We start from the raw sequence: 14,904 nt of genomic DNA, 5'->3' as shown, positions 1-14,904 counted from the left end.
AAAAAATAAAAGTTGTTCATGAAAACCTTTTGGAGTTCAGCTCTACGCATATTCACATGGGGTCACAGGAGTCAGAGAAGCCTCATTGTCTGCTGTAAGGTGGAAAAAACAACTAGCTTTTATTAACCTGAAAGATATGTATTATTATCTCATAGAAAAACTTAAGTGTCTGAGAAGCTTGTGTCTCAGGACGTGTGATACTTTTTTTTAATTATTATTATTTTTGTGTGCGTGTACCGTCAAATTATATCTTACTGGTATAGGAGGAGATTGTCCCTCCTTCCTCGGCAAAGCATCTGGTGGATTCGAACTATGTGCCTCTGGGATTGTAGCTGCAGCTCCTTGCCACTAGGCCACCAGAGCTCCCCGACGTGTGATACTTTTTCATGCATGTTTTCAGGTGACTGAAATAATCCATGCTCATAAATCAGTGTTCCCATAGGCACTTTGACTCTCTGTAGGTTGTAGAACAAGAGAGCATTGTTTAAGATAGCTTGCATTTTGTAAGAGGAGCAAATGAAACGGTAAGGATGTGTAGAATGGCTATCTCACAATTCAGAGATCTTACTCATTTGTATTACTTGAGAATAAAGTTCATGGACAGCTATGATTGTGTTGGTATTGGGTTTTTTTTTAATTAATTTTAATGAAAGTTTACAGAGACCTAGGGTTTCCACTCATTTATTGTTGCACTTTTCTCCCAGCCCACCCCCTCACCCCCAGTTCACTCTTCTTAAAAAATAAAACTCTTTCATTGCTATGCAATCCCTCCCCCCAGTCCACTCCACTGTGCAGCCTTCATTCTGGACTCCTATAATGACAATAATACCAAATTATATGTCTCTTTTAAATAGTTCTCTCCCTCATCTGTTTCAATGCAGTATACATCATTTCTCCCCTCCTTTTCTTCCTGTTTTACTACAGTGGCTCTATGCAATATTTGTCCTTTTGTGGCTGAGATATTTCTTTCAGCATAATGTCCTTCAGGGTCATCCATTTTCCATAATATTTCATGAGTTCCTTGTTTTGTAATGCTGCATAGTATTCCATTGTGTGAATACACTAGAGCTTCTCTATCCATTTGTTTGTTGATGGGCACTTGGGTTGTTTCCAGCTCTTTGCTATTGCAAACAAAGTCGCAATAAACGTGTGTGTGCATATATCTGCTTGGGTGGTGATTATGGTTTCTTTAGCGTAAATTCCCAGTAATGGAATTGTTGGGTCACATGGTATTTCTATTTGCAACTTTTTGAGAAAAAGTCATACATTTTACACTTCCACTAACAGTGGATAAGGGTTCCAGTTTCTCTGCAACCTTGCCATCATTTGTTGTTTGCTGTTCTGTTAAATTTTGCTATTCTTACTGATGTGAGATGATATAGTTGTTTTGTGTGTTGTTATTGTTATATTACATCTAGTCAGAACCAACTTTAACTCTCCGGTGTGTTTTCAGAGGATGTAAATAGCAGGAGAGGAGATTGCCCGTCTTTCTCCTGTGGAGCAACTGGTGGATTTGAACCACATGCCTCTGAGTTGGCAGTGCAACTTCCTGCCCACAAAGATAGCAGAGCTCCCTAAAAATAGGTAGAAATACTAATTCTTTTGGAATTGGAATGAGTTAATAATATTTTACAAAAGCAATGTTTTTTTTTTTTTTACATTTCACTGCTTTTAGTCCTGTTCTGGTGAGTTCAGGCGTTGAGGGAAAGATTTTTCCTATTTGCCATTTTCAAAAACTGTGTCTGTGTTCTTAAAACGAAAATGGAGAGCAGCTCAGCGAATTTCTAGGTTTCACATCACTCCTGGTCATGTGTACCCCTCCAAGAACTACCACAGGGCAATACCACAGAGAACCCAGGCCTCTCAACTTTATCCCTCTCCTGAAGGGAATACAAGAAAAGCTGACATTCCCTGATGTTTCTCTATGGAACTGAAAACTTTCTCCTTTTTTCAACTGGTATTAAAATCAGCAAATGATTTGATTCTTTCTAGACTATTCTAGTAATACAAGATCACAGGCAAACTCAAAACGGCAGCCTGGGTTAGTTTCTGGAAATAGTTTAATATGCTGAGTGGATCCTTGATCACTCACAGCTGTTGCTGGGGGCAGGCAACATTGGGAGTAGAAAGTTGTGGGTCTTGGGTGCTTTATGGTGAGCTCCTGGTTTTGCAAAATGATTTTTGAGGTCTTCAGGCAAGAACTTAACTCTCTTCAGGTTTCTGAAGTGCTACCTTGGGTCCCCACCCCCACCCAATCCTAGACACAGCCTGCTATAGGATTCAGCTTATTTATTACCCCAGTCAATCCTGTGTCAGCCCATCAATAAAAGAGACGATCTCACTCTCTGATGGCCTCTGGGGAAGAATATGTGGTAGTGAGTTATTCAGCCTTCTTTTTGAAATGAGAGGGGGCGGGAGCCTTTCATCATTTTGGTGTGTCAGTATCTGGGGATTGTCGAGGCTGGTCCCAGCTGAAGAACTTTAATATAGTCTTAAAACTGTGGTGTATGTAAAGAGAGGGAAGTTAGTCACTTTCTCATTCGTTTCTGTCATTTCTCTTCATTTGGGGCACGCCAGGGGCATGACTATTTTATTAGCTTTTTACTGTTGCTAGTGTTTATAAATGTAAGCACTATCTTAAAAGCATTTGGAAGCTCAAGAAGCATTTTGCATTTCTAAAATATACCCCATTGCCACCACTGTAAATTAATAGCATATAATAGATAACAAACTCGTAGTTCTCTATGGCTTCGTTATTGTTACTGTATTTAATGCTATATTTACCAACTTGGCTAATAAGTGCTTTGGCCTGGTTCTGACTGACTAGAGACTATTTATCTGACAAATGGTGGTTAATTCTTTCCTCTGAGTACCAGGAGGTAGTGATTAGTTGCTGCCCAAATCCCATTGAATATACAAGTGTGTCACAGAAGGAAATTATATCCCTTGATGGCAAAGGGGTTAATTAAAACATGCAGGAAAATGGAGTTGTTTCATTTTATTTTTATTCGATTCTCTTTACTTTAGGCCAAAATGAATCTGGAGTTGCTGTCCATAATGAGAGAATATATTTAGTCGGAGGGTATTCGATTTGGACAAATGAACCTCTGGCTTGTATCCAGGTAAGTGGTGGAAGTTCCTTTTGAAGTTTGTTCGAGTGGATCAGGGAGGTTACTTTTTGCCATGCTGCTACTTACTGAAGGAAAAGGTATTTACTGTAGAAAGAAGCTCCAGCTCCCTTGCTTTGTGTAGTTTCACACTGTGAAGCCACCTTACCCTGTGTCCAAAAAATGATGCCCAATCTAAAGAATTGATCCCTATTGAAAATAATGAGGGAATAAGCCTTGAAAGTATGTAATACATACTGGAATGGAGGTACTTTTCTCCTAAACAAACAAGCAAATGAACAAAATCCAGAAATATTTGGTAAAATTCCCTTCATACACCCCACAAATTTTTAAGTTCCTCCTTTCCATGTCATTGTTCAGTATCTATACTACAATTTGTTCATTTCCATAAAGACCACCGACGATATTGTCCTTGCTTCTGGTCCGGGATGAGCAGTGTGGTTTATAGCTGGTCTGGCAGGCACAGCCTCTGTTGCATGGACCAGTCCTGGTGCAGCATGAGAGCTGCCCAGACCGGGCCAAGTGCCAGCTGGGACTTTCAGAACAGCAGTTGTTTTCATTGATACACATATTCAGAGTATTATTTTATTTTTTATAGTTCCTGGAAACCAGTTTCCACCTCATTTCTCTTACTTTTTCATGGTTTTTTTTATAACAAGATTGAAATGTATTTGTCCTGACCTTTAGAAAAAGAAATATACTATCATTTATCTTTTTGTGAGACTTTCAATAACTACTTCATAATCTCTCCCCCCCCACCCCGTTGTGGTAAATATATATGTAAAAAACCATTTCCCATTACTGTATTCTTCGCATGCACAATTCAATGTTGTCATGTTCCTTAAAGGAGCTCTGGTGGTCTGTTATTGCTGTTATGTGTCATCGAGTTGGGTACAACTTAAAGCAACCCTATAAACAGCCAGTCTAAATACTATTCTATCCCATACCATCCTCACAGTCTCTGACACACTAGAGCCCACTGCTGTTGTCACTGTGCCAACCCACCTGGTCGAGAGTCTTCCTCTCTTTTGCTAATGGTAAGAAATTGTGCCGTCAGCTCAAAGGCACACAGTTCAAGTGCACCAGCTATTCATAGACAGATATGTCTTGGAAAAAGTGCAGCCAGGGTGCTCCTTTGGAACAAAGATGATGAATCTTCATCTCTCATACTTTGGACATATTGTTAGGCAAGGCTCTGTCTTGGAAAGAGACATCATAACTGGAAAAGCTGAGAATCAGCAAAGAAGACCCTCAACAAGACGAATTGATACAGGGAAGGCACCAGTGGGCTCAAGTATGTCAGAGATGATGAGGATGGCGCAGGAGGGAAGCGGGATCAAATCTACTTTTCATAGGTTCGCTATGAATCATGTTCGACTCGATGGCACCTTACACAACAACAACATGCTTCTTAGGTTATTCAGCCATCTCTAATTCAAGTTTCCAGGGTTGGTTTTTTTTTCCCCTTTACAAAAGGACATTATCCCCTTCTCTCCCACCCACTCCTGGAAACAATATCAAACTTTGATCTCAATACACTTCCTTGTTCTAGGCACTTATTTCATATAATTGGGATGATATTGGTATTTTGAGCATTTTCCACTCAGCATTTTAATCCATCTTGTGGTACGTGTTGGCACTTAATTTCTCTTTATAGTAAAGCAATATTCCATTGTATGAATATCACATTTTGTATATCCATTCATTTGCTGATGGACACAGATTGTTTTCACCCCTTGACTGTGTGTATAGTGCTGTACATATTCAGTATCTTTAATAGCTGGGGAACTACTGAAGTATTCTGTTTCTTTTTCAGTCACATTTCCTTTGGTGTTTTCCCCCTAGAAACTTTCCATATTGTCTGTTTTCTGAATTCTCAGCATGTTTCTGTTTTGCTATCCTTGATCGCTCCCTTTATGTTATAATACAGAGAACAAATGAATGATCTTGAAGAAAGTGCAGCCTTGGCGGTCCTTAGTGGCAAGGATGGTGAAATTTCACCTCACAGACTTTGGGCATGTTGTCAAGAGAGGCCAGTCCTTGAAAAAAACAAGGCATTATGCTGGGAAAGGTGGAGGGTCATAAAAAGAGGAAGACCGTCAATGAGATGGACTGACAGTAACAGTGACAGTAACAACAGGCTTCAGCGTGGTGGAGATTGTGATGGGAGTGGCAGACAGGGCAAGGCTTTGATCTGTTGTTCATAGGGTCATTATGAGTAATAATCCCCTCTAGGGCACCTGAAACAATTACATCCAATTATATCCTTATACTCATAACACTGTCTTTTCTCTGAATTAGTCTGGCCAGAAGCTTGTCAGGGAGGTTTTAACATCTGTTGATACAGAGAGCTCTGATAGCCTAGTGGTAAGAAACTGTGCTGCAATTCTGAAGGCACATAGTTAAAAAATCCACCAGCTGCTCTGCATGAGAAAGATGGGCAGTCTTCTGCCATGTGATTGACTGCCTCTGAAAACATGGATCAACTGTGGGTCAGTTCTGATTCGATGGTACACAACAAAAGCAACTATGATACAGCCTCTGTGTTAGTCCATCTTGTTGGGATCTTCCCCTCTTTCACTGACCCTCTGTCTTCCCAATCATAATGTCCCTTTCCAAAGATTAGCCTCTCCTAACAACATGTCCAAAATATGAGAGACCAAGCTTCGCCATCTTGGCCGCCAAGGAGTACTCTGGTTACACTTTTTCTATTCAGTACTCTTCCCTAGTGGCTACAGCCGTGGGCTCAAGTTGTCATGAATGGTCAGGATGGTGCAAGTTAGGACACAGTTCAAATCTGTTGTTTATAAGGTCACTCTGAGTCTTACTCAATGAAGGCACCTAACAACAATAACAATAAAACTATTGATACAAGTTGTTTTTGTTGTTAGGTGCCATAGAATCATAGACGACTCATAGTGACCCTATGAACGAAAGGCCTGAGCACCGTTCATAGAGTTTCCAGAGGCAAGCCATTTCAGAAGTGGATGTCACTCCTGCTTCCAGGCTTGTTTTAATCGGGAAGCTCCACCAAACACTGTCCACCATGGGCAACCATTATCACATTTGACACATCAGTGTCACAGTGTTCAGCATCACAGCAACCACGAGTTAGTTACCTCTGTACAGTAATGCACAGACCAGTGCTATACCCCATGCCAAGCCTCAAGGGCCTTGCTCCTGGGGGGAAAAACAGTTAAGTACTGCACGTCAAACACAAGCTTGAGAAAGCACACAACCCCAAAACCTTGTCATTACTTGCGCACGCGGACTACCATGCTCAGGCAGCAAGAAGTCACAGAAACCCTGGGTGGAGTCATCCAGAAACGACATGGCCACCTTGTCCACCCCTCTCCCTTTGGGGCTTTAAGCCACCGCCTGCCTTAAACCCTATTCCAAGCCTCAAAGGCCTCACTCCTCATACAGACCAAATTTTAAAAAATTAGCAAGGGTAAAGAATATCTGTTGGAAGCAGAAGTGGCATCTACTTCCATAATAGCTTGCCTCTGGAAACCCTATGAACCTGGAGAAAGGATGAAAGTCACACAAATGTTTAGGACTTTCATTCCGTAGGGTTGCCTACAACTCGACGGCACCTAACAACAACAACAAAGAATATCTGAACAAGTAAATCCTGCTGAATATGATTCTAGATCTAGCCACTGGAGTGGACATTAGAACATGTGGAATGTTTACACAAATAAATCAATACTAAAAGAAAAATTAAAAAAAATAAGTACTAGGATTAGGAAATTTTTAACAATTTAAAAAAAATATCTGGTAGTGGCTATGATATTTACCAGTATTGGTTGTCACCAAGTCTTTTCTGACTATTGAGGACCCATGTGTGTGAAAACAGAACTGATTTCCACAGGATTTTCAATGGCTAATTTTTCAGTCAGCTGTTAGGTCTTTCACTGAGGTGCCTCTGGGTGTCCTGGAACTTCCACCTTTTGTGTAGCTGTTAAGTATGTTAACCATTCACACCACGTAGGCACTCCGTGATCTCTAACTACAATGCAACTAAGTAAACACTTTATAAACCCTTATGTAACTGGACAGAGCAAACACCAATGCCATCTAATCAGTTCTGACTACTGGCGACCCTATAGGAGGAACAGAACTGCCCCAGATGGTTTCCAAGGCTCTCAGCCTTTCCAGAAGCAGCCTTCTTCGTCTTTCTCCTAGAGTGGCTGACAGTTCAAACCTGTTCCAGTAACAGCCCAACATTTAACTCACTACACCACCAGGGCTCCTTAAAATATCAAAATAAACTACTAAACAATTTATGGATTCAAGAAATCACAATGGAAGTTTAAAAAGACCCAGATATTAGCAATAATGAAAACAATGCATAACAAAACTTGTGAGATATATCTTAAGATATTAAAAAAAATAACAAACAAAAAATAAATTCAAAGAAAGTTGGAGAATAAAATGAATGAAAATTAAAGAAATATGAAACAATAATATTAACATTGTGGAAAAATTTATTAGGGGAAAAAAACCACATGATTAAGTTTTAAAGGAAATTTTTAACTAGATAATTGAAAGTTACTTTGATCTAGAGTTTTGTCATATCTTTAGATAGCAATGAGTGAGCAAAGGGTTTTTTCCTCAGGGAATGCTTCTGGTGATCCCTCAACTATACATATTTGGCAGTTTTCACATTCTCTTAGGCTTTTAAATTTTCTTTTTACTTTTAAAATTTGTTGAACAGTGAATTAGAGGACAGCTAGTGCTTTGCAATGCAGGAACACTAGTTTTTAGGTATCTTTGGGAAACACAAAGATCACTTGCAGAATGGGAATTAGTTTATCATGAAGTACATGCAAATTGAAAATGTTTATGAATATCTTTCTACTAATTTTAATGTCAAATTAGCTCAAAAAATATAAGTAGAAGCCATAACATAATGAGACTATAAAACTCTAACTTATACTTACAAAATTTATATCATAGTGCTGCCAGTTAAAAATGTATCTCCTGTTATGGAATAGTTATGAAAGTTAGCTTGTAAAGAAGAATTTTTTCTTAAAGTTACTTCATAGTCATAGCATTTGTCCTCAAAAAATTTTTCTTTAGCTCAATTCCTAATTATATGCACTGATTTCTTCTTATGACTTCTGTTACCAAATAAGCTGCTCTCTCTTTAAAAGATGAAGGGGTACATATATTTTAAACCACTGAGAATATTCAAAAGCATCCTAAAGGCAAAGATTCAAAAAAGTTTTGAACAGTGCCCATATGGGTGGGATATATTTCACTTTTAAGGTTAGACTCCAAATACTTGAGTATATTTGTTTTTATAAAACAAGTGCATTATGAGTAATTCCATGTTCTGTTAGCCATTTTGATGTACACTTTCAGTCTTTGTGCAAATAATGATTAGCACACTTAAAAAATGAGTATTATAAAGACTTTTAAAAGGCTTTGCTGTTAACAGATAATAATTGTCCATATAAGCATATGGATTTCCATTTAAAGTGATGTTTAGAAGAAATGCCTTTATGGATAATATGTAAAGACCCATCATATAACGTACACATTTCATTTTAGTTACTAAAAACTGATTGTATCCTAATTCCTTCACCCTCTTTTAGGATATAGTGGGGATCTGAAAAGACAGGGTGATAGTGGGTATAGATCAGTGATGATTAATTTTATAAAACAGTGTAAGGGAATGATCATTTTTTTTTTTGGGAATGATCATCTGAAACACAATATGAATGAAGGAATATGTGAAATGTAATATATATGAATAAAACATAGTATATGCAAATTTAGGGTACAGGTCAATATAAGATTTTTTTAAAAACATCAAGAAAAGAATGTTTCTGATGAGATAAAGTATTGGAGTTTAGTAAAAATAAAAAAAAAATAACAACAGCATACTTCTATTTCATCTCTCATTACTTTTCTTATTGTATATCCACTTATTTTACAAACTATATTACTAATATTTGTGCTTAATCTATTATCTATTAAAACACGTAAACAATAAAGCTATATTTAACTGCGGAAAAAAATAAAAGGGAAAAAAAATCTCCAAAAAATCTGGTTTATATTATTTATAGTGAATTGTATCCACACCATCTCAAAATACTTATTTTATTGGTGACAATGGAACTATTAGAAATCTGTGGTAACAGACTCTGTAGGAAGCTGTTCTGCTAAATCAAAAGCACAGCCTCTCTGGCAGTTTCAATCTACCAATGGATCCATGGGAGAAAGATAGGAAATCTTTTCCTGTGTGATTTACAGCCTCAGAAACTCAATGAAAGGCCATATGAGTCAGTTTAAACTAGATGGCAATGAGCAAGGGAACAATAGAACTTGCTTGTCTTGGTATAATAATACATTAGTGATTGAAGAAACTAGCCACTTGCTCAAAAGCGAGTCTCTTCCTCATCATTTGTTCAAAGAATATACAACAGGAAAGACAGATAATGAGAGCTTGGGATAGAGAGTGTTCATGAGAAAATATTAGACAGTAGAAATTGACAAGTTAGCAATTTGAAAAGTATGTGAAAGAGTGGTGAAGAAAATAATAAGCATGTTAGATTTATCAAAGTTTCTATTTTCTCATGCAATAAGTCACAAATCTACAAAATCTTTAGAGTTGGTCAATTGAAATTGGCAGAGATCATACTTAAATAGTATAAACTGCTTCACTAACATCTCAAAAGACTCAAATAAATTTTGGGGTTTTTTTGTTCTAAGAACTGTGAGTCAATAACTGGCCTCACTCAACTGCCCATTCTAGGTTACCTCTTATAGTTGTCAAGTGTAAGATTCGGTGCCATGGGGCCGAAGCCTGCTAGATGTTGAGAAGACATACTATTTTCTTTGCTGGGACTACATGACTTAGCACAGATGACTGGATCCATCATAGGAACAACCCAAACATGAGAAGTGCCAAGACACTCTTAAAAGTTATTTAAAGACTGTTTAAAGATTGACATTTGGGGCTTGTTAGTAATAAAGACTCATGGAAAGTATTGGAAATAAATTCCAAACAGAAGGGAAGATGCTATTGTTTGTTCAGTGGGTGTGTAAGCAAATGGCTGGCACCGAGTTTTGACTCTAATCTGGCACGCCAGGGATGACAAGGAGCACTCAGGGAGCAGCTGCGTAAGTGTACAAGTGATTAGTCCAGTTTCCACATCACCTCTACTGCTCTTCATTTACTAGTGTTTCCTTTGGGCTGGGGGATATGCTGCCAAACTGGCACCTCCTTCTCCCAAATGCCTCCTTTCTGCCAGTTAACAGGGGAGTGCTTTGGAGAAAAACTGCCAAAGCTTCCTTTTCCCTGCTCACAGATTAAATACATTACATCTGCTCAACATATGCAGTCTCTGTTGGCCCCAGGAACCAGACAAAAGCTCTCTGGAAGATTACCTCAACTGACATCCAGTCTTCTGAAAATGTATTCCCTTAGGGAAGGGGAGGGGAACAGTATTATTACAAACGGCATATAATCCTTGCTCTTTCTTGGGATGCATCCTAGAGCTCAAATACTGACATCACTACTTGGTCCTCATAGGTCTGTATCCAAGTCATTCAATTTGTGTTTCAATTTTCTCCTCTGTAAATGGAAGAAAATGCTTAACTCTATGTAGCTGTGGTAACTTTATTTACTCTCTATATTCAATGAAATACAACTAAAAATTCCATTGGGATTTTCGTTTTCCTGATAATGACAAAGTTTCTATAGAAAAATAAATGTAAGATTTTTTTTTTAAAAACTGGAGAAATTTGACTTATCCAGCAAAACAACTGTACATGTAATAATGCAGAAGTATCCATGTTTTGATTATTATCTAGTGTTGGTAGAACAGAAATACTACAAATGTGTGACGTTAATGGAAAGATACACTGTCAGTTTGGGAAACCAGATGTCCAATTTTAGGGTGCCAATTCTAAGGGTAAGCTTTTACTCATTGTCAGTTTTGTGGGATGTGTCTTCTCTCCTTCAGCATCTGTGTGCCTGGCATCTTTAAAGACCTCCAAGTGTCCTCATCAATTTCCCCCTGAGGATAGGAGGTTCTCAAGCTCAAGGATCATGGCTCGAAACATGTGCTTCGCTTTCAGCATTTCTCTCTTAGAAGTACTGAAATCCTTCCTTCTCTGCTTGCTCACTTTCCTTTAACCCTAAGATAGAAATAAGACAGGCCATACAGGGAAATTCCTATAATGTCAGAACATAGCAATGACTTAAGTAAGGTCCTCGCATCCCACCTAATCCTTCCTGCCTTACTGATATAACAACCGTGTTCTGATCCTCTTTAATATAACCTAACCCTTCATCCAATTAGGCAGAGAATTTATACGAAAATTACCTCAGATAACAAGAAGTAGGACCACCCACATTAATTTAGGACAATATATGAATTATTAAAAAAATAACCAGGAGAAAATGTTTGTGTTTGATATATTTTTCCATGTTCCAATCACTAGTGCCTACTTAAAACTGTTCCTCCTCTTTTGTGTTTCCATATTTGAGGGCTCAGCCTCAGTTGCCCTATCTGCTAGTCTAGTCTGCTCTATTGCACACAGGGTTTTTGAAGGCCTGTTATTTCGGCAGTGGATGGCCAATCCTTTTTTTAGTCTGTCTTAACTGGAATGCTTAGTTTTAGAACAGTATCTGACAGACAAGCATTTTACAGAAAGGAGCAGGTGGAAGATATTTCTCAATTATAGAAGTAAACAGTAGATTCCGTGTCACTCCCCTGCCCTTGGTATGTGTGTCTTGACCCATCCCTTTCCCCGCTCCACCAGCATCCCCTTCCACTTCCACCTACCCTATCCAATACCTCCCTCCCTCTATCCACCCCTTGATATGATGGCTTATGTCTCAGTTCTGTGATGTCTAATGCCTTGCGCTGCTTCTGGTCTCTCACTCTGCAGCCAGTATCTCTTGAGTTTAGGAGTCTCTAAGTCTAAATTCCAGGTAGGAAAGTTTTAAAATCCACTGTTTATAAATGGGTAGAGACAACTAATGGCCGGCTCAGGAGAAAAAAAGCCCAAGCAAAATAACAAAAACCGCAATGAGAATCTTTCCTTTTATTCTAGATTTGGTGGTTTTACTCCTTTTGAGTTTGGGTCCTCAAAGCTAGAGGACCCTTTTCATCAAAAATAATGTACTACCTTGAACATGTAGATTGCTTTTTGGTAGGACTGTCATAGTCACAATATTGAGTCTTCCTATCCATTAACAGAGACTATTTTTCCATTTATTTAGATCTTTTATTGTGTCTTGCAAAAAATGTTCTGTACGGTTTTTTTGTATACGTCTTTTCTGTCTCTAGTTAGGTTCACTCCCAAGTATCTCAATTTATGGTTGGCTATTATAAATGGTATTGCTTTCTTGGTTTTCTTCTTTGAGTTTTCTTTGTTACTGTAGAGGAATCCCACTGATTTTTGGATATTGATCTTATTTCTTTCTACTAAATTGGTCTACTGGCTCTAACAGGTGTTTTTGTTGTTGTTGGTTGTTGTTGAGTCCTTCGGTTTTCTGTGTACACTATCATATCTACATATTCAACACCATCCCAAGACAGAAATAAAATTCATTTTTCAAAGAGACAAAAAGGGAAATTGGTAAATTTATTTGCAAAGAGACTCCAAATGAACCAAAAGACTTATGGAAAAAAAAAAAAGAAGTGGGAGGCATAGCACTCCCTGACCTCAAAATCTACCACTCAGGAGTAGTAACCAAAACAGCATGGTATAGTCCAATCACACACACACACACACACACACACACACACACACACACACAGAGAGAGAGCCCCCAATGGAACAGAACTGAGAACCCAGAAATGGACCCAACTATCTACAGTCAACTGATATTTGACAAGGAAATAAAACCTATCAAATGAGGAAATGACAACCTCTTCAACAAATGGTGCTGGCAAACCTGGACTGCTAACTGCAGAAAGCTAAAATAGGATCCTCATCTCACACCATACACAAAAATCAACTTAAGGTGTATCAGAGACCTGGGGAAAAGCTCAAAATCAAATCAAACTGGAATCAAGCTTAGAAGGCCTTGTCTATTGTAGAAAGAGACTGCCAAATACAGCCAGAAAGGTACAATCTGAAGAGGACAAAATTGAAGAATGGTACCTTCTAAAGATTAAATATCTCTGCTCATCAAAAATTTTTCCAATGTTCTGAAAAGAACACCTACTGACTAGGAACAAACATTTAGCAATACCATGTCACACAAGAGTCTCATAATAACAAAAGTTTACAGAATACCCCTGGGCCTCCAGAAAAGTAAAAAACTGATAATCCAATTACAAAATGGGCAAGAGACATGGAAAGACTTTTCCCAGACGAGGACATTCAGATGGCTAGCAGACACATGAAGAAATGCTCAAAATCACTGGCAATAAGAGAGATGAGATACCATCTTACCCTCTTACCCCAGCAGCAGTGACAAACTTTAGCAGGCAGCAAGTAATAAATGCTGGAGAGGATGTGGTGAGATACATTGTTGGTGGGATTGTAAAAAGATACAACCACACTGAAAGACAGTTTGGCGTTTTCTCACAAAGCTGAAAATAGAAATTCCATATGACCCACTTATTCCACTGCTTGGAATATATCCTGAGAAAATGAAAACTGAGGCACAAATAGAGACTTGCACACCAATGTGCTATTCACCACTGTAACAATATGGAAACAGCCCAGGTTTCCAACCACAATGGCCTGGATTGAGAAACTATGGTACATTCACACATAAAAATACTATGCAGTACGCAGGAGCAAGGATTTCTAAGACTACTACCTAACTTGAGAGGGACTGGAGAGCTCTTTGCTAATTGAACTAACTCAGTCTCATAAAGACACTGTATAAGACCATTATTGTAGAACAAGCACAAGGATCTAAAGAGGGGAGGGGGGCACTTAATCAGAGGGTTGCACAATTTGATGGGGGGGGTTGATAAAGGAAAGGGAAAGATCCAGTTTGAAAAACTACATATAAGAACTTTGTAAGTAAACCAGTATGTGTGTGTGTGTGTGTGTGTGTGTGTGTGTGTGTGTGTGTGCCTGTCTATCACAACAAAATAATCACTGCAATTAAAGACTTACCCACTTGGTGAGAGGTGAAGGTATAATATTGGACAAAATGATTAAAAAAGAATATACCAAGATGTCCATGGATGGAACATTAGGACACATCCACATCTAGGATGCAGGTGAAGGATAGAGATCAAAGGAGGCTATCAATGGAACAATGTCAATATAAAATTTATTGGGCCTGTATTCTAAATTATAACATGGCTATGTGACCATAGTAGCAACTTTAATTGTTGGCCACCAATCAGAATCATTCTGGAAACTTTAAAAAAGGTAGATAAATGAAAATGAATTAGGAATCATGGGCCTTAAAAGCAGAATACAGGTTTCTAAAAATGGAGAAAATCTAACTCCATTTTAGACATTATATTGTTAAGCCATTACACTGCTATACCAAAAAGCACAAGGTTTGAATCCACTATCTACTCAGTGAGAGAAAGATGGGTTATCTCCTTCCATGTAATCTTTGGTGTCTGGAAACCCACTGCGGTGGTTGGTTCCAATCCAATGGAACACTAGATCTGGTGACATCGTCTCAAGAGAGCTGTACTATTAATCCAAGGAGGCACCTCTCTGGTTATTCGAATTCATAAGAACGAACAGGTTTGAGGCCTTGAACACTAATGAGCGAAGACCAGATGAGTTGTGGGAGGATGTCAAAGATATCATTCAGGAAGAGTGTAAA

The 14,904-nt window shown here is 38.4% G+C and overlaps 1 protein-coding gene across 1 annotated transcript in view; it reads left to right on the top strand.

Annotated features, from left to right (window-relative positions):
- Positions 1-14,904, top strand: part of KLHL32 (kelch-like family member 32) — a 327,282-nt gene that overhangs the window by 307,331 nt on the left and 5,047 nt on the right. The window contains exon 8 of the mRNA XM_006881200.1: positions 3,028-3,122. Coding sequence (XP_006881262.1) covers positions 3,028-3,122 — 95 coding nt within the window. The remainder of the gene's footprint in view (positions 1-3,027; positions 3,123-14,904) is intronic.

Source organism: Elephantulus edwardii, unplaced genomic scaffold (assembly GCF_000299155.1).
Source record: "Elephantulus edwardii isolate Elephantulus edwardi_28Jun2011 unplaced genomic scaffold, EleEdw1.0 scaffold00013, whole genome shotgun sequence".
In the NCBI taxonomy this organism is placed as follows: domain Eukaryota; kingdom Metazoa; phylum Chordata; class Mammalia; order Macroscelidea; family Macroscelididae; genus Elephantulus; species Elephantulus edwardii.
This window is presented reverse-complemented; position numbering and strand designations above follow the sequence as displayed.